General features: G+C 43.6%; 1 protein-coding gene across 9 annotated transcripts in view; it reads right to left on the bottom strand.

The window, feature by feature from the left end:
- Window positions 1-951: 951 nt before the first annotated feature.
- ASXL1 (ASXL transcriptional regulator 1) overlaps window positions 952-27091 on the bottom strand; it is an 80897-nt gene continuing 54757 nt past the window's right edge. For 6 of the 9 annotated variants that reach the window (XM_063702095.1, XM_031004722.3, XM_055373294.2 and 3 more), the window contains 9 exons: window positions 12011-12131; window positions 11837-11934; window positions 10842-10935; window positions 10220-10372; window positions 8788-8951; window positions 8593-8689; window positions 7287-7392; window positions 6353-6986; window positions 952-5837 (listed from right to left, as the gene is read on the bottom strand). In XM_063702095.1, coding sequence (XP_063558165.1) covers window positions 2934-5837; window positions 6353-6986; window positions 7287-7392; window positions 8593-8689; window positions 8788-8951; window positions 10220-10372; window positions 10842-10935; window positions 11837-11934; window positions 12011-12131 — 4371 coding nt within the window. In that variant the 3' untranslated portion in view covers window positions 952-2933. The remainder of the gene's footprint in view (window positions 5838-6352; window positions 6987-7286; window positions 7393-8592; window positions 8690-8787; window positions 8952-10219; window positions 10373-10841; window positions 10936-11836; window positions 11935-12010; window positions 12132-27091) is intronic. The other 3 variants (XM_063702098.1, XM_055373299.2, XM_063702099.1) reach the window with 1 other exon arrangement.

Raw genomic sequence — 27091 nt, 5'->3', positions numbered from 1 at the left:
TCACTACACCATTCTGCCTCCCTGAGGAGAGGCAACAGGCATTGGAAGGTCCCGATCTGGGACCATAATGCATTCTGAGCTCCTGCAGACATAAGTGGGCAAATGGATTCTGTGACACAAGGACATATCACCAACAGCAGGCAGTTGCTCAGTCACACTACAGGGCCTCCGAATCATCAATTCTCAAAACTGCATGTCGATCAAACGGCAGCAATACAAAATGGCAGCTTGAACTCCCCAAAGGATATCCCACCACAAAGTTTTTCCTCCAATTCACAGGAAAAAATTAATGAATATATGTTTAAACTCCCATCATTTTGCTCTTTTGGCTTATTTATATACTAATAAAATTATTTCTGATAAGCACAAAGTCAATGTATTTACGTACTCTAGAGACGTCTGAGGACTTCTCAATCAAGAAGTCAATCCCTGAAGCACGTCATCTACTCAGGCTCACTCAACTAGCATCAGACACCCCACCCTGGGCCAGCACCTTCCTCTCACTGCCACCAGAGGCTACAGAAAGAGGTGCTTGTGGTTAAGGTTTTCCAAGGTCAGAGCTAGTCACCCTCCCACAGAAGACCACTAACCATTAGGAAGCCACTTGGCAACCTCAACCTCTGTGAAGCTGTTTGGATGAGTTGCTGCAGAGGGATGTCACAGTTTGTGACTCGCACTCCCAAGGGGAAACATTCTCATTGCTCTCAGTAGATCGCTGACTGCAGTCTATGTGGTGAAGTCCGCCAAGTCATGAACGGCTAAAGACCAGTGAAGCTGCCAAGTCATTCCTTTTGGACTAACCTCCCAAAAGAAGAGCTCCAAGTATAAGAAGAGTAGCTAGCTCCAGAGCCAAGGTGAGGAGAGCTGGCGTCTACTCCTTCCCTTCCAGCTCAGCACTCCAGCTGACCTTCCCACACCAGCGAGGCAGCCACAGATGACTGAGACCACAACTGCAGGTTGTACGGGTTTATTGTTCCAATACCACAAGAGACATACAGAAGCAGTGCTTTCTCTGGGCAGCCCCATGGACCAGATCAGTGTCAAACTGTACCCTTGAGTGTCCCCAAAGGTTCCAGCAGAGGGAAGAAGAGGACTGGACATGCTTGGGCCCCTGTTCCCGGTCTTTGGTAAACAGACGCTTAAGTTGACAACTTGGACTTGGCCAATACTGCATTCTAAATCACCACATCATTCCCAACTTGTCACTCATGCTTCAGATGACGAAAATGCCACATCAGATTAAATGAGAAAAAAACCTTTCAGATAAAATGAGACTTGAAGTCATACAAATTTTATACTTGATCTAAATTAAGCAAGAACCCTCAACTCTGTAATAAGTCGAAATACAAGATATAAGGCAGGAAACAAGGCAAGGGAAAACACACACAGGGGCATCTACTTGCTGGAAACATGTTGGGAGAGAGGCAGGAGCAGGCATGACTTTGTTTCTTCCCAAACCTGCCTGATGTCAAAAGTACGTCAAAAGGAGCCTCACAGTCCCAGGAGAGCACGGTCCCAGGTATTGCTGTGACAGGTGGTGACCCTGGAGCCAGATCTGGAAGGCCTTCCTGGGGGCTGCCCAGGGAACTCACCCATGAATCCAGAAGCACTTAACACTGGTGGTGGTGATTTGTCACATATGGCAGCGAGCAGCCATTAAGGCTGTAGGAGGAGAGATGTGAAAAGCAAGATGCGTTTGCTCGGTGGCGTGTGGGCAGGCTGACTGTGGCTCTGCAGGCTGCAGCAGGTCCAGCCGGTGACCCAACAGGGCATCGGGCAACCTGGCAGGTCACAAGTCAATCATTTCACCCTCACGTCGAGCAGCACAGCACTAAGTGGCTCTGACAACAGGTGTAGAGAAGGAGATTACACCACTTTAATGCAATGATGCTGAAGATGTAAAATTAGGAAGAGACGTTCATGTTCTCTGTACAATACATCCATTTACAGAATCAGCCAGTACTGTGTACAACATATAAATACATGATAAAACATTAGAGGTGCATAGAGCATACTTACAGAAGCCAAAAAGTTCACTTTATACATCCAAGAATAAAGAGTTAAAAATATAAAAATAAGAAACACACACTGCTTTGAAATGTAAAATGACTTTCACATACACAGGTGCGTGGAGATGCCCACTCCCATAGGGTCCAAAGTGACAGGGAGGATGTCAAGCAGAGGAATTCACCTGCAAACGTCTGGACGGCTGACTCACAAGGTCTACAGATGGCATTTTCATAGGAAAGACAACCCTATCCCCAACCCCATTGTCCAAGCAGAGCTATTCAAGGTTCCAAATGATCCTGTGGGTTAGTGGATCACACTGAGACAGAAAAGTTCCAAATTTGCTTCAGCAACAGAACCAAGGTCAAACTTGCTCCGTCAACTGGCAAATGACTCAACTGTGACCCTGAGGTCAGCAGGTGCACCAGCCCCCTGGTGGGCAATGCCAGGAGTTACTTTAACCCTGTGCTGGCTTCTTTCCTGGCCATCAACTCCCCAAAGTAGCAGAAGAAAAGATGGCAGGGAGGGGGCAGTGGAAGACTGGCATTTCTACTTAGTTCAGGTAGGTTAACTCCCTTGGTGGAGAATGCAACCTTCTTGCTTCAGTTTCAAGTCCCTCTGGGAGTCAGGCAGTCCCCCCACCCCCCGCAACCCCACTCCGTGCCACATCAGGCTCTGTCTTGCAGGAGAGCTCAGGCTGGCTGGCCTTGGGCAGCCCAATGGGTTATACCCAGGAAACCCCTCCAGCAAGACCAGAAGGGTCGCCAAGTGACAGAGGGCTTTAGCAGTGTAAATTTTGGGGGAAGGCAAGAGTGCTCCTGCCTAAAAAGAGTATTGTATCAATGATATTCTGTATACAGATTTAAGATCAATCATTATCAAAATACACACACTAAATATACAATGTTTCCCATGGCCATAATTTATTATCTCACCACAAGGCACAATACACAGAGCTTTGAGGGTCCAATACAGTCATCGTGACAGAACGCACCGCAGCCTTGGCACATGATCATGGCTTTCAGGCTGCACGCACACTGGAGTGAGATGCTTTCCACCGTGCTGCTGTCAGTGAACATTTGCAAGGAAAGTGATGCACTGTGGCTCGCACCAAAGTTTGCTTTGTGGCTCAGCTGCACCACACTTCCAGCAAGGCCTTTGGGAAAGGTGGGAGAGCTAGAGGAATAATTAAAGCTGGTGGAACTCAGTTGGAGTTTAGAAAGCTTCCCATAAAATGCCTGCTTGATGCTGAGTTGGGAGGGGAGAGAAGGCTCCAGAGGCTCACTGAGCCCCTTCCCTGGCTCTCGGGGTAATTTCCAGAAGGGCAAGTCCATGACAAAGGGCATCCCTTGCAAGTGACCCACCAGTTCCAGGGGACTATGCCCAGTGGCTTTCCTGTTCTCGGCATTTGCCTTAAGAGGACCCCCCACAAAAGTCTTCTCATTCTTGACGCTGCCAACAAAGGCATGTGGCTTTGAAGCCCAGTCTTCCCTTGGAGTCTGTACCCCACCAGACATGGAGTTTGTGCTTGGTCCCAACTTCCCACTGGGAAAAACTGGAGGGATCTCAGCAGGAAGAGGCATCGGGTCCGCAGGCCTGGGGCGCTGAAGGGTTGCAGCCACATTCCCAGAGCCAAAAAGCTTCTTCCCTTGGCCTGTAACATTGCTCTGATTACCCAGGGCCCGACCTGTCTGCTCTGGACCAAAGGAGATCACATTTGGAGATGAGAAACGAGGTGTTCTCGAGGTAGTAAGATCTCCTGGGCTCTTTCCTGGAGCAGCATTTGAATTACTGTCCTGTGACATAGCACGGACTTCCTTCTGATCTTCACAGCTAAAGGAAGAGAACTGCTCTTTGGAATCCATTTCTTCCAGTTTCCTAGAGGATGTAATGGGATTTGTCACCGGATGGAGGGAGTCAAAACTTGGGACTGCCTTGCAATTCTTTTGGGGTGCTCCAGGAGCCTGGGTGGCCTCAATCCTGGCAAGACCAGTGCCTGTTTCACAGCTATCTGGTAGAAGAGGCTCCTTCAAAGCCCTTAAAGAACTGGGGCTGCTTCCACCAACCATGCCACTGTTTTTTCCAAGACCATGTAAAGATCCCATGCGTAGGAAGCCATGGCTCTGCTCTTTTGTAAGTGGTACTTGTGGGGATTCTGACATGCTGTCATCGTGGGCTGGTGGAAGAACCTTCTCTAGGGGCAAGCTACCCTGCAGCAACTGCATCACAAGTGGGTTAGTGGCCTCCACTGAGGACCCAGGCCTGGACAGGCACACGGCTCTTGGCTGGTACTCAGTATTGGCCAGCAGTAGGGAATCTGGGATCTTTTGGCGGACCGCACATACTCGAGACACCCAGCTCTGAGGAGCAACCATCCCATCTGTCCTTGTAACCAGACGCATGTCACCATTCACCTTGGACAGTGGGGCAGATTGGTTCCAATTGGGTTTCTCATCCTTGTCCACCGAAGATCGCTTTGTCACTGCAGCTTCACTAGTGTCAGCCTCACTGCTGTCCTCCGTGAGGTGACCTTCAAAGTCAGAGGCTGTATCTGTGGACTCACTGTGAGGACTCAGTGCTTCAGAGTCTCCGTTGATTTTCAGCTTTTCAATGTCCACCTGTTGACAGTAACTGCCATTGCTGTCATTGCCTCCTCGAGATGGCACAGTCCAGAGTGAAGTAAGGCTGTCAAGAGGATCTAGACCCTCCTCAGCTGTCAAATCCCCAGGCAATGCAGGAGGGGTGGGAGCAGCTTTCTCCCACTTCTCTCCAACCTGGGGCTCAACAGATGGTACGTGTTCTCTGGATTCTGGTTCGGGCTGTTTCACTACCTCATCATTCGATGGGATGGGTATCCAATGCACAGAACTGTTAGAAACGAGAGCCTTGGTTTTCAAGTTTTCTTGTCTAGTATCACTTTCCCTCATAGGAGGGCATGAGCCACCAAGCCCTAATTCGTCATCAAATGGTCTGTTCTGCAGGCAATCAGTCGGTGAGGATTCAGGTGTGGAACTGGAGGTCACATTTACAGGATCCTTCATAGTGGGATGACTGTCAAGAGCTTGGCCAGTTCCTTTCTCTAATATATCATCTCCCACTAGAGACGGTATGGGACCATTGTCTGCAGGAACGGTGGGTCCTTGCTCCTCATCATCACTTTCCCAGGAAGTGGTGCCAGACTCACATTCAGTTCTAACATCCGGATGCAACTGAGGCTGCTCCACTAATCTCTCAGCTACTGAGGTTTGGGAGGACAGTAGGGGCAAGGCCTGGCATGGCTGGTCCCCAGTGGGAGCAACGGGGAGTTGGGAGGCATCTCCTAGCCCATCTGTGAGTCCAGCTGTAGCCCTCTGTAGTAGGCAGCTTTCCTCCTTTCTCAGAGAAGGCAGGTCCTCTCTCCTAGCTCTGGACATGGCAGTTCCGGCCTGGGTATGCTCCCCATTTAGAGGATAAGGCGGCAGTAGTTGTGTTCGCTGTAGATCTGACGTACACTTTCCAGGGGTGCTCGGGCCTCCCCTGGGCTCAGGGTGGCCACAGGCCTCACCACCATCACCACTGCTGCTGCCTCTGCCACCTCCCTCATCGGTGGCCCCGCCGCCACCTCCACCCGGGCCACCCCCCCCTCCGATGGCAGTGGTGGCCGCCTCTCTATGGCAGTGGTGACCTCTCGCCCCTCGGACCTGCAGAGCACGGGCTTTAATGTCTGCGAGGGTCCTGGCGCCAGTCCAACCCCGGCAGGAGGACTCCGTGGTGGGGATGATCCGGGGGCATATCTGGTAAGTGGGCTGACCTTTAACCACCCAGGGTGGTTTGATACGTGAAAGTTGAATCTGCAAAAAAAGAATTAGAAAATAGTTTTAACTGACTGGGTGATCTGACCTAGGGACTGTAAAGCAAAACTAGGATTCTAGTAGCTTAAGGGTCATGGCATACAGAATCAAATAATTTCCTTGAAACAATGAAATCATCATAGTAAAATGGTTGCCATAACACACCATTCAGAGAAGATTCTGCTCAAGGGCTGTTATATGCCACACTTCTAAATTTAATTTCTGGTGGGACTGTGTGAGTCACTACAGCAAAGAATCTAATGCTATCTTAAAAAGATTTTAAAACCCCAAAGGACTTTGACCTCTCAAGGTAACTTCAACAGAGCGAACAAAAAAGTGAGGAAGAAAAGAACCTATCTCACTAAACTTGAAGGCTGTCTCAAGCAAACCTCTCATAAAAAGCTCTACATTCCCACATAATTAACTTCAGGGCCCCAGAGTTAAGGGCTCTATAATCTCATGACCCTCAAAGAAAACCTGGCTCCAGGGCAGCCAGGAATCAAACAGTCTCCTACCCGGATGGGCGGGACTTTGGGCTCCTCTTTAGTGGGCTGTGGCTTTTCGGTGTGAACACTTTCAATTGTGTTACGAAAGGACTGACGATCTTCAAGCCGGGGCTTCTTTTCGGGAAAGGATGCAGAGGCCGCCTGCTCAAAGGATTTCCTCTTCTGATCCTTGGGTTCCTGATCCACAGTTTCCTGAGGCAGGCTAGGAATTCTGTCTGGAGATGCAGAGGCACGTGCCAAGTTGTCTGGCTCAGCCTGGATCCGAGAAGCCACAGACTCAACTGGGAATTCGGGACCCTCCAGGTCGGGTGCTGCAGAGGATGTGCCTGGCAGATGGGGACTGCTCAGCCCTGCTGGGTCAGTCTTAGCCTCCCCATCCTTGTAGACGGGAACATCTGAGGCCACAGATTTTGCATCCTTAGCAACCCCTGCTTGTTCTGACTCCTGTTTTTTGTACAGATTCCTTCTGGCTCTGGTTCGGAGATCTGGCCGAGAGCGTTTCTTAAAATGCCCATCTCGCTGTCGGGTGGCTGGACCACGCTGTATACGCACTGATTCTCCTGGGACACACAAGCCACTTTTGATTTCAGCCTCCTCCTGGCCCACGTTCTGCTGCAATGACTCTTCTTTGGTCAAACCCAGCCTGCAAATCAAAATCACAGCCATCAGTTTCAGGCCAGAGTGGACATGTCTCTTTTATTTCTATGAATAATATGGACCCAGAAACACAGATATCTCAGAACAAAATAAATCTGTGTGGTGCACAATCTAACCACAGAAAAACTTCTGTTAGCTTCACTATGAATGGCATTAAGATAAATGACCCAAGTGTTACTGCAATCTCCACATTCTTGTCCAACACATAAGTATATGCTATTTTGAGACCATCTACCTCTATCCCCTCAAAACCCCAGACCAGGACTCATAGCTCCAACTGCCTTACTTCTGTCCATAGTAGTCTTCAAAGAACTTTTCTTTCCATTGTTCCACCTTCTTTTCCTTCTCCATTTCCTGTCGTATCCTGACTTGCATCTCATGAGTAAATTCGCCTAGGGAGAAATAAACCTCTTCTAGTAAATGCATTAGAGATATTAATGTCTGTCTTATGGACAGCTGAATCTCCCAGTTTTAAAACAACATGTCTCTTCTAAAGGCTCTCTCACACCATGCTCTTATAGGGACAGAGCTAACACGTCTACTATAAGGGAAATTCACTCTTCCTTAAAGTAAGACCAAGCAACTCCTTGATCGGAAAAGCAAAACAACAAACAAAAGAACCATTCTTATTTCCTGTGTAGATAAAAAGTTAACATAGTAGGTAGGCCTGATTGTTTACTCTTAGAAAGGCCTACTTAAAAGAACAGCCCTTGGCTGACATCTGGGAACTTAGATTTCAGGAGGGTTCCCAACCACCCTAACTGATATGAGTTGTTCACTGTGCCTAAATTGTTTATGCAAACATTATGGCTTATGCTGAACATCTGCCTTCCTTTTGGGAATCTGGAAGCTGGGTATGTGCCAAGCAGTGGCTTCCTACATGATCAGCCCTTGATAAAAACCCTGGGCACCAAGTCTTTAACAGGTTTCCCTAGTAGACATTTCATACATGTTACCATAACTTGTTACTGGGGGAATTAAATGTGTCCTGTGTGACACCACTGAGAGAGGACCTTGGCAGCCAACACATGGTTTCCCCTGGACCCCACCCCATGTGCCTCTCCATCTGCTGATTTTACTTTGTATTCTTCTGCTGTAATAAACCGCAGCCCTGTACATATAACCATATGCTGAGTCCTGCTAGCAAATCATCAAACCTAGGGGTGTTCTTAGAGCCCTCTCAACACTTTCCCCACAAAATTAAATTAATAGAAGCTAACAATCACTCCAAGTGACAATGCCTAAAAAGACAGAGCATGGTGGAGCTTCTCAACTCCACAGTGTACTTTCCTCCACCCTTCCAGACCATGCCATGATTACTGGAACAGGTGTTTATAGTTTTAATAATAAAAAGGAGATGATGAATGAGTACATACATACAATATAGTGAAAGTCTAAACCTAAACACCCTGTTATTTCTTCAGAGCTGTGTGGCATATTAATACCCACCACATTTATTAGTAATGAGGAAAGCCTGTCTTATACTAAATAACCGTTTGAGAAGAGCGAGCTTGGGTTTTAAATACCAGGAGACATGCAACACCACATGACAGGTGCGTCGCAAGCCGTCCAAGATGATCAAGTCTACATACCATCAGCCAGGCGCTCCCGCCAGCTCTGAGCCGCATGGGTAAAAAACTCGTTATTTAGTGCACTGCTGCTGAGACGCAACAGGCCATCCGTCCCCACCTAGAAGGATCAAGGGGGAAAAAAATCCTAATAAATAAACTTAAAAGAGAACAGAAGCCCACCCAGAGAGAGGCAAAGGGGAGGCTGCCCATGTGCACCTGTCTGTCTACTTCAGGCAGGAGGAAGAGGAGCTGCTGCTGGAAGTGTGATGGTAAGGCATGGAAGGTCCGAGAGTTGATCAGGGCACGCAGGTTGGTGTTGACGAGAATGGACCCAGGTGTCTCAAAATCTATTTCTTCCCCTCTGTTGCGCTTCATTTGACCTATGATTTTTGAAGCACGGTATAGATTTCAGCTTTTTAAAAGAAAAAACAAATGCCAACTGATGGGAAAACTTTGGTGACAGCACCCAAGCTACCCAGAAGTTATCTGCACACAATCTGCTCAACTGTCCAGTCCATCCTAACCTGTATATTCTTTCCAGGTTACTGTCATTGCCATCAAACCCAGGAGAACACTTGGGGTTGCATCCCCTCAGACAAAACTCTGTACCATGCTGTGTCACAGCCTGAAAAGGACACTTCCCACAGAAAATCAGGCAAGGGGCAGGTTCTGAGCTTCCTTCCAAAGCTGGAGAACAGGCTCCACAAAGCTCAACTGGAGAAATCATGGAAATTATCTAAAAGTAAATCTAGTTAGTATACTATAGAAAAATCTGCAGAAGCCTTCTGTGAATGAGCTGGAGGGGGATGATCTCCATGCAGGAATGTACTAAGGACTGTTCAAAGCCAACTGAGATGCTAATACCTCTCACAGAAGCCTCAGCAAATGTTACTTTTATCTGAAAAACTCACTAGGACTAGAGACCTGTGAGACCTTAGATTGAGCACTGCTGATGAGCTGGAAAAGCAGCAAGACAGCAAACCTAGTTCTCACATGGGCAAAGGTTTACTCTAATTCTCAGAAGCAAAAGCTTGTCTTCTTAATGGTTTCATCTACAAAAAAAACCAGCATGTGGGTCATTAAGAATTAAATCCTGAAATAGCAAAGAGCATACTAATATTGCAAATAACCCTAATGGGGGTGGGGTGGGGTGAGGGGTGGGAGGTATAGATAATAGCACTACTGAATTTGTTTGCATCCCCAGAATTCAACACATGCTTCCACTCAACATACTGACTAGGTTGTAAAAAAGGGAGCCGTCTGATACAGACTACAGATATTGGGAACAAACGTGGCAAGATGCTACCGAAGAGAGAAAAGGGGTGTTGGAATTCTTCACTGAGAAGCTCAGAAGCAGTTTTCACTCACTCAAACACTTACTACGCAGTACAAGGCAGGCACAGACTAGGCCTACAGGGACATATGAGAAACAGTATGGCATCATCTCTGCCTGAAAGGAGTTCTCACAGTTTAGCAGAGAGCTACAAATGAAATAACCAAATTACAAAGTAAAAATAAACAAAAAATAGAGGGCCACCCAAGAAGTAAAAATAAACTGGTAAAGGAATTGGAATAGAAAACATCATCTTCTCACTAGGCCCGCAGGGGCCCCCTTTACAGGCAGAGAAATAAGTGCCAAGCCACTCACCTGTGGCTGGCTTCCGGAAGCCTCTCAGGAGCGGGGCAGGGTCCTGGGTGACCTCGGCCTGGCCACGAATAGCAGCGCTGCCCAGGGCCAGAGAGCCGCTGCTGCTGCTGGACGGGCTGCCGCTCTCGCCATCGGCGTGGCAGCCCGAGAACCCTGAAGGCACAGCATTCCACTGGTCAAAAGTATCACCAAGCCGCGCCCATGGCTCTCAGACAAGCTCATTTCTCCCAGCTCTCCCTGAGATGCTACCAGCAATACTGGGATGCTTCCATCTCCCAGCCTTAGGCTGAGAGAAACCACCACTTCATGGTCTGGCTTTAAAATATCACCTTACAGGTGCCAAACTGCCATCTTTATTTGTATAGCACTACACCTTTTACAAAGCACTGGCACAATCAAATCCTCCGTTGGATCCTCACGACTGCCCTGGGAGACAAAGAGGAAGGCACACAGCAGAGCCCAGCACTAGAACCTATGGCAGGCCTCATCCATTGGCAGGGCTCTTGCCTGTGGCCCGACAGCTCTCCTGGTATCACACTATTAGGTCAGAAACTGCTGACAGAGGGAGGCCAGGTCCCCAGGACCTGAGGAAAAAGCATCACAACCATGAGTTTACACATACCTGATGCAGATTCCACGTGGGCCCCGTTTACCTTCAGAGGAGTCAGGACAACTCGAGGCAGCATCACCCCAGTCTTTTTCTTTTGTTTGTTCACCTGCGTTCCAAGACAGAACAAAAGAGAGCCCAAGTCAACTGCAGAGCCACAAAAGCATTCCCTGGCGACACTATCTCTACTCACTCTCTTGTAAAATGAAGCTCGTCTTCAACCAGATCTGTCAAATAATGCTGACAAGAGCACTGGTTAATGTTACTGAGCTACATGCTGGTCACTGTGCCAAGCATCATTCCAAGCTACAAAAATGTACTGTTATCCCCATTTTACAGGTAAGGAATTTTCCCCAAGTCTCAAGGCTAGTAAGTGCAGGGTTATCATTCAAACTGCTCACTCCCAATCTCCTGTTCTCTCTACTCTGCACTAACCACACCTCTCCCTGAATGTTCACGTGTATATTACAAGAATGAACAGAATCAGGCTGGGCATGGTGACTCACACCTGTAATCCCAGCACTTTGGGAGGTTGAGGTGGACAGACCACTTGAGGTCAGGAATTCGAGACTAGCCTGGCCGACATGGCAAAACCCTATCTCTGCTAAAAATACAAATATTAGCCAGGCACGGTGGTACGTGCCTGTAATCCCAGCTACTTGGGAGGCTGAGGCAGGAGAATTGCTTGAACCCCAGAGGCGGAGGTTGCAGTAAGCGGAGATCATGCCACTGCACTCCAGCCTGAGCGACAGGCGCGACTCCATCTCAAAAAAAAAAAAAGAATGAACAAAATCACTCAGCCAAGGTAAAGAAAGAGAAAAAACTTACTCTGCTCAAACCTACTGTTCACTTTTCCTGCGGCCCCCTGCTAAATGCTACTAACAGCTGGAGACCAGACTTCTATTCTTCACTCTCTGAACACGTTCATAGCTCACTACAGGAGAAGGAGGGATCTTGCCTTATACCTGTCATCATTCATCCTCCCGGGCTAGGCTCTACCTCTTCCTTACCTGTGAGGAAGCTCTGTAGCTGTCCCTGGGATTGGAAAGAGGTCGACTCTGGGATTCTGTAGAACAGGATGCGTTCGAAGATGTTTCATCAAGAGATACTGGAAGAGAGGAAAATAAAGGTTAGTCCCTAGTGCCTGCTGTGGCTCCCTCACCCATCCGGTAAAGGGTCCTTACCATCGTTTTCACCACTCACAGTGCTGGCTTCATTAGACCCACAGCTCTCCACATCGGCCGTGTCCTCTGGCTCCTCTCCCTCCACTGTAGCTGGATGGCGAGACCACTGCAGGGCATCCTTCTGTGACAGCAAGGTACAACTCAGGTGAACAAAAGCCTACAAATTCTTAAAGCAAGGCAGTCATTCCTAAATGTGTATGCTTTTGAAAAAGAGGGATTTAGAATACTGACAAGTTCCTAACCCTTTCTAACTACCTTTTTCTCAGCAAGTTCTTTTCATAAATATATCATTAAGAAAGTTAGATACACTTTTGCATTCAAACATTCATTAAACATTTATAGGGTGCCTCCTATAAGCTATACCATGTTAGTTCTGGGGAGGGTGGAGTGCTAAGGAGCAGGAATCAGGGCCCTGCTCTCAAGGAGCTCAAATAAGTAGGAGGGTCAATTAAACTGATTACAATACAAAGTACAGTACATAGGTGAACATGGAGAGCCGTGGCAGCCCAGAAGAGGGGGCACCTAACTTCAATGAGTTGAGTGGAAGACGGCATGGAGGTGAATAACGATCAGGGAAGTAACACATCCAAAAGGATGTGTTGCTTAAGCTGGGTTTTAAAATAAATTAGCAACTAGACAGACAGGTTGGCAGTAGAGAGATTGTAGGAAGTTTCTAGATAGTGGGATGAGCAAATGTGAAAGAATATTCCAAACTCAGGGAAACTAGGGCTGTGGGGAACTCAATATGCAGGAAGCTAGAGAGGGCACAAGGGCAGATGGTAAGACCCATGTGGAGGGATCAAGAATTTGATTGTTCCGGAGTCACTGAAGAATATTAACTACAGGAATGATTTGAGTTTTCGGAATTTCATCTGGCAATCGCCGGAAGCCTAGAGGCAGGAAGAAGAGGTAGACACTATGAAAGATGTCCAACAAAAAATGCCAAAGATCTAAACCAAAGATTGTGGCCACAGGGCTAGAGTGTAGAGGAGAACTCCATCCCAAATTTCACCTCCTAAGAAAAGCTTCTTCCAATAGACTCACTACATGTAGACTCAGAATTAAACTCTACCCATTCCCAAGAAGAACTTAGGAGTTATCTCACACCTCAAAACTACAAAGAGTGTGGATGAGAATACTGGCAGTTGGAGACAAGAAGAAGATAAGTTGGGGCAGAGGAGGAGAATGTCTTCTTTGAATAAAAGTATGTGAAAAAGAGTTGATAGTCATGATTCTGCTAAAAAGGCACCATAAATTTAAAACAGGTGCCCACAACGATCTAACTCATCAATTTCATGAGTCTCTTGATCCACTACATTGAAGTTTCATCAATTTATTTTCATTAGTTTTAGCCAAAATCATGTATCTTAAATTAATAAAAAAGAGGCCAGGTGCAGTGGCTCACACCTGTAATCCCAGCACTTTGGGAGGCTGAGGTAGGTGGATCACGAGGTCAGGAGACTGAGACCATCCTGGCCAACATGGTGAAACCCTGTTTCTACTAAAATACAAAAAATTAGCCAGGTGTGGTGGCACGTGCCTGTAGTACCAGCTACTCGGGAGGCTAAGGCAGGGGAATCGCTTGAACCCAGGAGGCGGAGGATGCAGTGAGCTGAGATTACGCCACTGCACTCCAGCCTGGCAACAGAGCAAGACTCCGTCTCAAAAAAAAACAAAAAAAAAGAAAGAAAGAAAAAAAAGAAAACAGTTTTCTACATCTTTACCTCTTTTCCTTACTGGCTATACATGGTCTTCAGAATCAAAAGCTAAATAATATTTTTAGTTATGCTTATTGACTGCCATGTTCTTGGTATAATAAAACAAATTTAATCTCTCTTCTCTCATGGGCAAACTAAGATAAAATACTCCTTAATGAATTAAGAAAGTCTATTACACTGGCAAAGTTGACCCCAAATCTCCAGTTCTGACAAGAGAATGAGAAAATCATACATACACTCTTGATGAAAGTAAAAATGGCATAAAAAGGTTCACATGCTGCCAACGGAAAACTATTAGCCAAAACCTAAAAAATATATATGTATCTTTTATCCCAATACAAGATTTACACAAGACATGAAAAATATTCTTACAAAGGAGAAAACAAATCAATTAAACTACATTAAAATTAAGACCTCCTATTCATCAAAACATTATTACCTACAGAGCTGAAAAAGACATTTGCAACTTACATAACCAATAAAGAACTTGTATTTAGACTACATTTATAAATCAGGCCGGGCATGGTGGCTTGCACCTGTAATCCCAGTACTTTGGGAGGCCAAGGCGGATGGATCACTTGAGGTCAGGGTTCAAGACAAGCCTGGTCAACATGGTGAAACCCTGTCTCTACTAAAAATACAAAAATTAGCTGGGCGTGGTGGCACACACCTGCAGTCCCAGCTACTTGGGAGGCTGAGGCAGGAGAATCACTTGAACGAAGGAGGCAGAGGTTAGTGAGCCAAGATTGTACCACTGTACTCCAGCCTGGGTGACAGAGCCAGACTCCTTCTCGGGGGCGGGGAGAGAGGGGGAACAAACATAAATCAATGGGCAAAAGGCAACTCAGAAGAAAAATAAAAGATGTGAATTAGGCACTGCACAAGAGGATACTGAAGTAGCCAAAACATATAAAAGGGTATTTAATCTCACTAACAATAAGGAAAATGCAAAATAATGCAAATTAAAACCGCAATGAGATACTACCACATCCATCAGAATGGCTACAATTAAAGTTTGACAATATCAAGTAGTGTTACTTAGGAGTAGAACAAGTACACTGAAAACAGATCCAACCATTTGAGAATACAATTTGGCCTTATCTGGTACAGTTGAAGATACAAACATCCTCTGACCCAGCAACGTCCCTCCTAGGCTTGGATTCCTTAGAGAAGTACATGCACATCCACACAAATCACAACCCACATGTTCATGATGCAGCATTTGAAATCTGGATTATAAACAATCAAAGTGGCTGCCAAAGGCAGAATCAAATTGTAGTACATTCAATAAATGGATGATTATACAGCAACAAAAAATGAATGAACTATAGCTACTAACGACATAGATGAATATTAAAAACAAAAGAGTGAATGAAAGCCAGATACAAAATAATGCATAGTTGATGATTCCGTTTGTGAAAAGTTCAAAATAAGCTCAACTAAACTACAGCATTAGGAATGCAAAGACGGGCAGGTAATCTAAAGGAAAGCAAGAAAATAACTTTCATAAAGTCAAGACAGAAGTTACCTTCAGCTGGAAGAATGGGGCTGTGACTAGGAAGGAGCAGTGGGGGGTAGGGGAGGTGCTCCTGGCTGCTGGCCATATTCGATGTCGTGATCTAAGTGGCAGTTACAGGGTGTTCACTTTATAATAATTCGTTAAGCTGAACATTTGTGTCCTATGCATTCACTGTATTACATTCCCACAATTATAAAAGTTTAAAAACAAAAAATTTTAAGGTATTTCCTTCAAGGAACACTACCACAGATAGCCATTTAAAAGAAAGCTGTAGAGCATTTAATGACAAGAGAAACGATGATACACAAGCTTAATTAGGCAGTTAAATTCATACAGTATGAGTCTATCATCTTTTTTAAAAAATGAAAATTTGAATGTGTTTGCATAGAAAAATGCAAGAGAAATTCTTGCTAAGCTGTTGGCCACCACCATCTCTAGGTGGCAGTTTTTTTGTTTTCTGATACAAGAGTCTCGCTCTGTCACCCAGGATGGAGTGCAGAGGCATGATCTTGGCTCACTGCAACCTCCTCCTCCTGGGTTCAAGCGATTTTCCTGCCTCAGCCTCCCGAGCAGCTGGGATTATTGGTGGCTGCCACCACGCCCAGCTAATTTTTGTAGTTTTAGTAGATATGGGGTTTCACCATGTTGGCCAGGATGGTCTTGAAATCCTGACCTCAGGTGATCCACCCACCTCAGCCTCCCAAAGTACTGGGATTACAGGTGTGAGCCACCGTACCTAGCCTAGGTGGTAGAGTTTTATTAAGTGCTTTATATTCTTTTCAATTGTGGGTATTTTCTACTATTAACATGTATTGTTTTCTGTGATCAAGAAAATAACAATGAAAAAGAAAAATTAGGTGCTAAATGCTTTACCAAGAGCTAAATCAAAATTTCCTTCCTCTAGGTCCTAGAGTCTGGGGAAACCAAGCACTGTTTACAAATCTCATTAGTTAAACAAACAGGAATAGGGCCTGGTTGTCTGCAATTCAAACTACCCAGAAGTTTCTAAAGCCATGCATTTTCAGTAAAAAAACGAGGAAAACAAAACTTTTAAGAGTAAGATTTGCTATTCTAATACTGCATAATTTTTATTGTACAGACAGGGTCTTGGTCTGTTGCCCAGGCTGGTCTCAAAGTCCTGGGCTTGGCCAGGTGCAGTGGCTCAAGCCTGTAATTCCAGCATTTTGGGAGGCCAAGCCAGGCAGATCACTTGAGGTCAGGAGTTCGAGACCAGCCTGACCAACATAATGAAACCCTGACTCTACTTAAATACAAAAATTAGTTGGGTGTGGTGTACATGCCTGTATTCCCAGCTACTCGGGAGGTTGTGGCAGGAGGATCGCTTGAACCCGGGACATGCAGGCTGCAGTGAGCCAAGATCATGCCATTGCACTCCAGCCTGAGCAACAGGGTGAAACTCCATCTCAAATAAATAAACAAACAAACAAACAAACAAACAAAAAATGCTGGGTATTGTGGCCCACACCTGTAATCCAGCACTTTGAGAGGCCGAGATGGGTGGACCACCTGAAGTTGGGAGTTCGAGACCAGCCTGGGCCAACATGATGAAACCCCCCCCCCTACTAAATATACACACACAAAAAATTAGCTGGGCATGGTGGCACACACCTGTAATCCCAGCTACTTGGGAAGCTGAGGCACAAGAACCGCTTGAACCTGGGAGGTGGAGGTTGCAGTGAGCTGAGATCATGCCATTGCACTTCAGCCAGGGCGACAGAGTGAGACTGTCTCAAAAAATAAAAAATTAAAAAAAAAAATCAAACTCCTGGACTCAAGCGATCCTCCCGCCTTAGCCTCCCAAAGTGCTAGGTTACAGGCCAATTCTGCAATTAGCCACATCCAGCCAATTCTGCATTTGTAAAAGATCATTAATCTTTCCATATAAACTCTATAAGTTTGACATAATTGACTTTTCATACATTAACCCTATATGTCTGACAAAAACGAAATGGGTTACTGAAAATAACAGGTGCCAGAAAACATGCCCTAGGATTCAAGATTTTAACATTTTACAAGAATAATTTTCATCATGAAGCTTTTAAAAAAATTAATAATGGGTGATGTTTCACTAAATCCTACATACAAAAATTCTATAGGCCGGGCACGGTGGCTCATGCCTGTAATCCCAGCACTTTGGGAGGCCAAGGTGGGTGGATCACAAGGTCAGGAGTTCGAGACCAGCCTGGCCAACATGGTGAAACCCCGTCTCTACTAAAAATACAAAAATTAGCCGGGCATGGTGGTGCACGCTTGTAATCCCAGCTACTCGGGAGGCTGAGGCACAAGAATCACTTGAACCTGGAAGGCAAAGGTTGCAGTGAGCCGAGATCACGCCATTGCACTCCAGCCTGGGGGAGAGTGCAAGACTCTGTCTTAAAAAAAAAAAAAAAAATTAACCAATCCTTCACCACACAGTTACCATGAGAGGGAGAGTGTGAGATGGGGAGTGTGAGGACAATTAAGATCTACTCTCAGCAAATTTCAAGACACTGGGATATTTGAATGTGAACTGCATACTAGATGGTAATGCTGCATTAATGTTAAATTTTCTGAGTGTGATAACTGTATTGTGCTTATGCAGGAGAATGCCCTTGGATCAATGTATACCTCCTCATATCCTTCCCCTATTTTTTTTAAAGTTTAATTTAAACACAGTGATATGCACAGATCTTAGGTGTACCATTTAATGAGTTCTAACAAATGCATATCAAGATATAGAACATTTCCAACACCCCCAAAAGTTTCCTTGTGCCCCTTCCTAATCAACCCCATTTGAAACCACCCCTCTCGGCCGGGCGCGGTGGCTCACGCCTGTAATCCCAGCACTTTGGGAGGCCGAGGCAGGCGGATCACGAGGTCAGGAGATCGAGACCATCCTGGCTAACACGGTGAAACCCCGTCTCTACTAAAAATACAAAAAAAAAAATTAGCCAGGAGTGGTGGCGCTCGCCTGTAGTCCCAGCTACCCGGGAGGCTGAGGCAGGAGAATGGCATGAACCCGGGAGGCGGAGCTTGCAGTGAGCCGAGATCACGCCACTGCCCTCCAACCTGGGTGACACAGCCAGACTCCGTCTCAAAAAAAAAAAAAAAAAAAAAAAAAAGAAAGAAACCACCCCTCTCACCCTACGAAGGCAATTATTGTTCTGACTTCTATCTCCATAACGTACTTTTGCCTGTTCTTAGTCTTCATGTAAATGGACTCATACATATATATTCTTTTGTATCTGGCTTCTTTCACTCAGCCTGTTTATGCTATTCATCTACGTTGTTGCATGCACCAGTAGTTCATTATTTGTTATTACAGACTAATATTCTCATATACAACCATTTGTATATTCTCTCTTGATGGACATTTGGGTTATTTCCAGGTTCTAGCTATCATGAATAAAGCTATTATGAACATTCTTGTAAACTTTTTGTAGACGTTTTCATTTCTCCTGAATAACTATCTAGGAGTAGAATTGCCGAGTCATAAGATGGATGAAAGCTAACTTTATTAAAAAAAATATTATACTCCCAACAGCACTTGATGAGAGTTCCAGTTGATCCAAATCCTCACCATTATTTGAAGCCGGCAGTTTTATTTTAGCCATTCTAGTGGGAGTATAATGGTACCTCATTGTGGTTTTAATTTTAATTCAGAGTGCTAGAATTCAATGATTTTCATTTTAATTTGCCTAATGTCTAAAGATGTTGAGCACTTTTTTTTTTTGAAGTTTTTTTTTTTAATTTTAAGTTCTGGGATACATGTGCAGAATGTGCAGGTTTGTTACATAAGCATACATGTGCCATGGTGGTTTGCTGCACCTATTAACCCATTATCTAGGTTTTAACCCCCGCATGCATTAGGTATTTTTCCTAATGCTCTCCCTCCCCTTTCCCCTCACCCCGCAACAGGCCCCTGTGTGTGATGTTTCCCTCCCTGTGTCCATGGGTTCTCACTGTTCACTCCCATTTATGAGTGAGAACATGGGGTGTTTGGTTTTCTGTTCCTGTGTTAGTCTGCTGAGGATGATGGTTTCCAGCTTCATCCACGTCCCTGCAAAGGGCATGAACTCATTCTTTTTATGGCTGCATGAGCACTTCTTAATGTGCTTATTGGCCATATTCATATCTTCCTCTTTAAGTATCTGTTCAAGTCTTTCACCCATTTTTTTTTTGAGTTGTCTTTTAAAAACTGTAGTTGTAGGGAGTCTTTATTCTGAACCTTTTTAATACTGATGATGAGTATGTATTCCTTTTACGAATACATTTTGAACATTTTTATATGGAGAGAAATTCAATTTTACAGGAAAGCTGCAAGAGCTTTTCATTCTATTTTTGCAAGAGTAAAACAGTACAAAGAAGACTTGCTGTATACTTTTTACTCACGTTCATCTATTAATACAAATAAGTGTTTCTAAAATGCATAACGTATACTAGTTTGGCAAGGTAACTAGAAAAGAAGCTAATGATGAAAAAAATAAACCATCTGTAATAAGTAAACCAAAATAAAATGCTCTCCCACAGGTCAGATGTTTTAAAAAATACAAGACACTACGAATGTAGCAAATCTGAGCAAAGGAGAGCTAACATTTAAATTGATAAAGTTTAAACTGCCCAAGATTAGATTCTGAAGTAAAAAAAAAAGCAAAATATCAGTTATGCCTTTCCTTGTATCTTTCCTGAGCAAAAAATAAGTACTATCTCTTAGGAGAAGGCTGACTTGAAGGCTGTGAAAAACTAAGAACATACCAACCATTCAACAGTATACTAGAATTCCTTTCAATGCATAATAGAAACAAGAAGGGATTAGAAGAGAAAAACATGTCATAATTTCCAGATAGCATAATTATTTACATTAAAGATCCAAGAGACTCAGACCTAGTAAAAGATTTTGGCCACATTGTGACATTTGAGATCACATTAAAAAAAAAAAAGGAAAAATCAAGTGATACTAACATCACCAATTAACATCATCAATTAGAAAATTTATCCATCAGCCGGGTGTGGTGGCTCATGCCTGTAATGCCAGCATTTTGGGAGGCCGAGGTGGCTCAGGAGTTCAAGACCAACATGGCCAACATGGTGAAACCCCGACTCTAGTAAAAATACAAAAATTAGCCCAGCGTGGTAGCGCACGCCTGTAATCCCGGCCACTCGGGAGGCTGAGGCAGGAGAATTGCTTGAATGCGAGATGGAGGTTGCAGTGAGCTGACATGGTGCCACTGCACTCCAGCCTGGGCAACAAGAGCGAAACTCCGTCTCAAAAAAAAAAAGAAAATATATCCATTTGCCAGAGTTGAAGAAAAAAGAAAACAAAAATATAATTTATAACAAAAATATAATTTATAACAAAAAAGAACGTAAGTTACCCAGGGATAAATTCCACAAAAGAAATATCATCATTTTATGAAGAAAACATAACACTTCATCAAGAAAGGTTTAAAACCTTAGTAAGGCCAGGCATGTTGGCTACGCTTGTAATCCCAGCACTTTGGGAAGCTGAGGAAGGAGGATCACTTGAGCCCAAGAGTTCAAGACCAACATGAGCAACGTAAGGAGACCCCCGCTCTACAAAAAAATTCAAAAATTAGCTGGACATGGTGACGCGCACCTGTAGTCTCAGCTACTTGGGAGGCTGAGGTGGGAGCATTGCTTGAGCCCAGGAGTTTCAGGTTGCAGCGAGCTATGATCGCACCACTGCACTCTAGCCTGAGAGACAGAACAAGACCCCGTCTCAAAAAAACAAAAACAAACAAACCCTAAATAAATGGAGAGCTATACCATGTTCTTGATTAAGAAGATTTTATATCATAAAGATGTCAATTTGGCTGGGCATGGTGGCTCAAGCCTGTAATCCCAGCACTTTGGGAGGCTAAGGTGGGCAGATCACGACGTCAGGAGTTCAAGACCAGCCTGACCAACATGATGAAACCCCATCTCTACCAAAAATACAATAATTGGCCAGACATGGTGGCGTGCACCTGTAATCCTAGCTACTCGCGAGGCTAAGGCAGGAGAATCACTTGAAGCTGGGAGGTGGAGATTACAGTAGGCCAAGATTGTGCCACTGCATTCCAGCCTGGGTGACAGAGCAAGACTCCGTCTCAAAAAAAAAAGGTGTCAATTCTTCCCATTTTGATTTGTCGATTCAATGCAGTTCCAATAAAGCTCTCAACACGATCTTTTACAGAATTTTACATGGAAAAGCACAGGGTCACAAAGAGCCAAGATACTCTTGAAGAACAAGATGAGAGGAGTTGCTTTTTAGAAAGTTCTAGTAATTATATGAGTAGACTGGTGATGCTAGGGACTAGGAGGAGGTGAGAATAGGAATGACCTACTGGGGTTTCCTTTTGGGGTGATGGAAATATGCAATCAGACCATGGTGATGGTTGCATAACTTCATGAATATACTAGAAGCCACTGAATTGTATACTTTAAATGGGTGAACTGTATGGTCTATGAATTAAATCCCACTTAAAGTAGGTAAACAATGGCTTACAAAATTTAACTGATAGTTCTAAAACGTATTTTTTGTTTTTGTTTTTTGAGACAGGGTCTCACTGTGCGGGCCCAGGCTAAAGTGCCACGGTGCTATCACAGCTCACTTGCAGCCTTGACCTCCCAGGCTTAAGTGATCTTCCCACCTCAGCCTCTCAAGTAGCTGGAACTAGAGGCACGCACCACCACTCCAGGCTAATTTATTTATTTATTTATTTATTTTATTTATTATTATTTTTTTTTGAGACAGAGTCTTGCTCTGTCATGTGGGCTGGAGTACAGTGGCTCCATCTCAGCTCACTGCAATCTCCGCCTCCCGGGTTCAAGCAATTCTCCTGCCTCAGCCTCCCGAGTAGCTGGGGTTACAGGCGCCCGCCACTATGCCCAGCTAATTTTTTGTATTTTTAGTAGAGACGGGGTTTCCCCATGTTGGCCAGGCTAGTCTCGAACTCCTGACCTCGTGATTCGCCTGCCTCAGCCTCCCAAAGTGCTGGGATTACTGACATGAGTCACCGCGCCTGGCCAACTTTTTTATTTTTTGTAGAGATGGGGTTCTTGCCATATTGCCCAGGCTGCTCTTGAACTCCTGAGCGCAAGCAATCCACCCTCCTCAGCCTCAAGTGCTAGGACTACAGGTGTGAGCCACCACACCCGGCCTAAAACAAAAGATTCTGATAAAAAAAAAAAAAAATTTTTTTTTAAACCTACACATACCTATTAAAGTATACAGAAAGTTTAAAGATCCAAAGTCAAAATGCAACTCTGGAAAACTGTGGCTAAAATGGTCCATTAATGATGTTTTAATTTTCTCATGAAAATCCTAAAGAAGAATTAAAACTAGGAAAGCAATCTCCATACATGCTTGAGAAAAGGCTTCTCCATTTAAACAAAATACTTAACATAAAAAGGTTCTCTTGAATGTGAAATCCATTTGCATTATCAAAAGCAATTTCAATATTATAGCTGTCAACGAAAGAAAAGGAAGAGCTGTTATTTAAAAAATGAACACACTCTTGGAATATAACTTAAAGAAATTGTCTGAGTTCTTATTAATAATAAGAAAGGAGTTTCTATCAACCAGAAATAAATTCTTGTAAGTTGCCACTCACAGCTGAAACTTTCTAGCTAATGGTGACCACAGGTCCACAATCCCTTACCTGAAATCTTTGGGTCTAGATGTGTTTTTATTTAGAATTTCTTGAATTTTAGAATGTTAATATATGCATATATTGTGTATTAGCACCACCAGCAACCCATAATCAAACACATTAATTTTTAAAAAAATAAAATGTAGACAAAGACCAAGTGAAACAAATAAGCTAACCTAGACCTGTCAATCTACATCAGAGTTTTGACACAAAATGAGTTTAGACAGGTCAGGTTTTACTACTAAATCAGTCAAGGGGAAAAAGATTCAGTTCTCATAATATTTTGGATTTCAGAATTGTTAATACGGGACTATAGATCTGTATCAGGAATTTGAAGAGTTCATCATTAAACACAAGGAATTACAGACTTTTTAAGCATAAAACTTGATGTCATCATCATAACAAAGCATGTTTCTCAAAACTTTTTAAAAAGATTTATAAGTTTTATATTTTTCTCATCATAATTACAAAATGCAAAGAAAATGTAATGAAATCTTTTCACTAACCCCCATAGAAAGAGCCTCCAAGTCACTTCCATTTTGCCCAAGCATACAATATGAAAAGGTAAGGGAATAGTCCCTTAGAGAAATTCTCACACGTTTGTACATGGAGATTAAGGATAAGTGTTGCTGCAGTGTTTATAACAGGGATTAGAAAACAGTGAAAAACGCACATATTCATAGCAGGGGACTGGATAAATAAAATGTAGCTATATTGATATGGTACACTATTAAACATTAAAGAAAATAAAATACACTTATATAAACAAACATACCACATACCTCCATATGAATAGGAGGATGCATGTTAAATTAATGATAGTGGTTGTAGCTACTGGGAAGAACAGGGGCAACAGGCCAGGGTGGCAGGTGGGGACAGAGGGATTGGGGTTTGGCATAAAAGCCAAGGGCATTTTCCACTTTCTCTGTACAAAGGCTTGAGCTTCCATATTTAAACATGGCAAAATAGAAGTTGGTCAAGGGGTATAAAATTACAGTTAAATAGAAGGAGTAAGTTCTAATATTCAATAGTAGAATAGGAAAATTATAGTAAACAATAATTTACTATATATTTCAAAATAACTAGAAAAGAAGAATTTTAATGTTCCCAACACAAAGAAAAATGTCTATGTATTGCATACAGGTATCAAAATATCACCTGTAACCCCAAAATACATATAACTATTATATCTCAATTTTCAAAATTTGTAGTGTACTGCATTGAATCTACAAATCAAATTGGGAAGAACTGACATCTTTACAATATAGAATCTTCTTAATCAACAACATGGTATAGCTGCTCTCCATTTATTTAGGGTTTGTTTTGTTTTTGTTTTTCTTTTTTTAAATATTTTTTCTTTTGCTTTCTTTTGTTTAATGTTATTTGGGGGTTGTGGATAAACATGGCAAAATGAACATATACTTCTTTGCATCTTCCTGAGGGTTCACTAGAATGACTATAAGGGAATAGTAAAAGTGTACATGCATAAAGACAAAGAGTAAGGGGAAGGAAAAAGGCAGTAGATGAGGGATGTCAACAGAAATCTGAAAGACCAGGTTGAGCAGGAAGATAAGAAGTAACTGACTCAGCAAAGAAGGAAAGTTGAAGTTTACGGCTGCAGAGGGAAAAGCCACAAAAAGCAAGCCAGTGCTTCAAAAGCCCAGAGCAGGCAGGGAAGTGGGAGGCACCAGGAACCACTGCAGACAAGAGTTGAGAGGCAGGGGCTGAGAACAGGAGAACTGTTTCAAACTCTGAATAAAATAGTCAGACCCCCTCAGGTCTCCTTCCTGTCCCTAAACAGTAAGGCAATACACCCTTCTCCCACTCCAGAGGAAAACAGATTTATATTCTGATTAAACTGAACCATGGAAGTTCTGGAATAGAAGACTAGAGGCACAGCTCAAGGGATGGGGCATGGAGTGAGATGCCACACTCTAAATAAGACCAACAATAGAAAATCATGACGCAGGCCGGGCATGGTGGCTCACACCTGTAATCCCAGCACTTTGGGAGGCTGAGGCAGGAAGATCACCTGAGGTCAGGAGTTCGAGACCGGCCTGGCCAACGTGGCGAAACCCCATCTATACTAAAAATACAAAAATTAGCCAGGGGTGATGGCGGGCACCTGTAATCCCAGCTATTAGGGAGGCTGAGGCTGGAGAATTGCTTGAACCCAGGAGGTAGAGGTTGCAGTGAGTTGAGATGGCACCACTGCACTCCAGCCTGCGCAGCAAGAGATAAACTCCATCTCAAACAAAACAAAACAAACAAACAAAAAACACCAGAAAATCATGACACCACTAGCTTCCCTCCCCACCTTGGCTCCCAAAGCTCCCCAAATAGTGGTAGTACTATGACCCCAACCACAGCCTACTGTCATGTAGATGGCAAGAGATGAAAGGATTTCTCCTCCTGGAAAAAGTAACCAGCCTAGGAGAAAACACTTTCAGAAATGGGTAACAGGAGGATCCCCTAAAAGCATCTAGGTCCCCACCCTCTATCACAGCCAATAAACACTGCTCACAAACACAGGATCCATCAGTTTGCTCACTGTTGAGTGACCTATCAAGAACCACCAGCTATTTAAGCACATTGTTATATGAAAGATAATCACAATAAACAAAAGAAGAACTGAAAGGAAACAAAGATAAATAAAATTTCATAGTAAATGTTCTCAAAGAGGCCCAAAACAAACATAGAGTGCTTTTTTTTAAATAAGATATGGGGTGTTGCTATGTTGCCCAGGCTGGACTCAAACTCCTGAGCGTAAGCAATTCTCCCACCTTGGCCTCCCCAGTAGTTGGGACTACAGACACGTACTACAGCTCAGCCAGAATATTTTTTTAAAAAAATAAAGCAACATTAAAGAACATGAACACTCTGCTAGAAATTAAAAATGAGAGGCCAAAAACAACAGATTATCTCCTAGAGAACTGATTTAAAAAAAAAAGAAAAAGAAGCTCCATTAAGAGAGTCCCACATCCAACAAATAGAAGGTCCAGAGGAAGAAAGCCAAAAGACAGAAATAATACAAGAAATTTTCCCCAAATGAGAAGACTCCAGTTTCTGAGTTTAATAAGGCAAAACACTCAGCATAATGAATGAAAAAGACCCATTCCACAGCATTATCATGAAATCTCAAAACACAGGAGAGAAACAGATCCTAAAATCTTCCGGTCAGAAAAAACACACGATATCCAGAAATCACAATGGCATGTTTCTCAAAAGCAGCTCTGAAGAATGTAGTAGTAAGAGTAACATCTTCTGGAATTCTGAGCCCAACCAATAATCTAGTGTGGAACACAGAATAAAGACATGTAAGGCCTCAATTTACCTCCTAGGCACCTGTTCTCTAGAAGCAACTCTACGTCAATCTGCTCTACATAAATGTATTGTGTAGAGAATGCACACACAACTAAAGGAGTAACAATAAACGAGATTTGTGTGAGATCTAGGAAAGGCAGGACATACCACGAGAAAGTGAAGAGAATTCCCAAGGTACATATAAGGAAAGTCCGAGGAAAACAGCCACATGCACGTGAAAAGAGTAACCAACAGGCCCCAGTTTTCCTGGGAGTTTCCAGTTTTAGCACCAAAAGTCCTACACCACGGGAAACCCCTCAATCGTGGGCAAACCAGGATGACTGGCCACCTTACACCACAAACTGTCCATGCGGAGAGCAGGAAAAAAGATGGCTCCAGGAACAAACATTCAGAAAGAAGAATGAAATCAATACGTTGAACATATCAAGAATTGTACAGCTGTTAATAGCACTGGGTTTCATCTTTTGTTTGTAACCCATTTTGTTTTTTATTTCCCATCTTTGTTATTTTATCTACATATTGAATTATGTGAAATATAACATGATTACAAATCAAAACTATATAAAAGGTCATACTCAGAGTAAGTGACACTGCTCCCCACCATCCCTTCCATTTCCATCCCCCTCCAACTCTCCATTCCATTCCTGTTAGTCCCCTAACCAACCTCATTGTTTCCGGTGTATTCTTCTTGTGTTTCTTTTTGTACAAATGATAATATACACATCTGTTTTATTTATCCTTCATCCTTAAACAACAACAACAACAAAATCTGCGTGCCTCAGAGAGTATTTTGCACTTCAATTTTTCACTTAACAATATATTCTGGAAATTACTCTATCGTTTCATGAAAACTTCCTCATTTTCT

The sequence above is a fragment of the Gorilla gorilla genome, chromosome 21, assembly GCF_029281585.2.
Source record: "Gorilla gorilla gorilla isolate KB3781 chromosome 21, NHGRI_mGorGor1-v2.1_pri, whole genome shotgun sequence".
Lineage (NCBI taxonomy): Eukaryota > Metazoa > Chordata > Mammalia > Primates > Hominidae > Gorilla > Gorilla gorilla.
The sequence above is the reverse complement of the archived record's forward strand: the minus strand, read 5'-3'. Positions and strand labels throughout refer to the sequence as shown.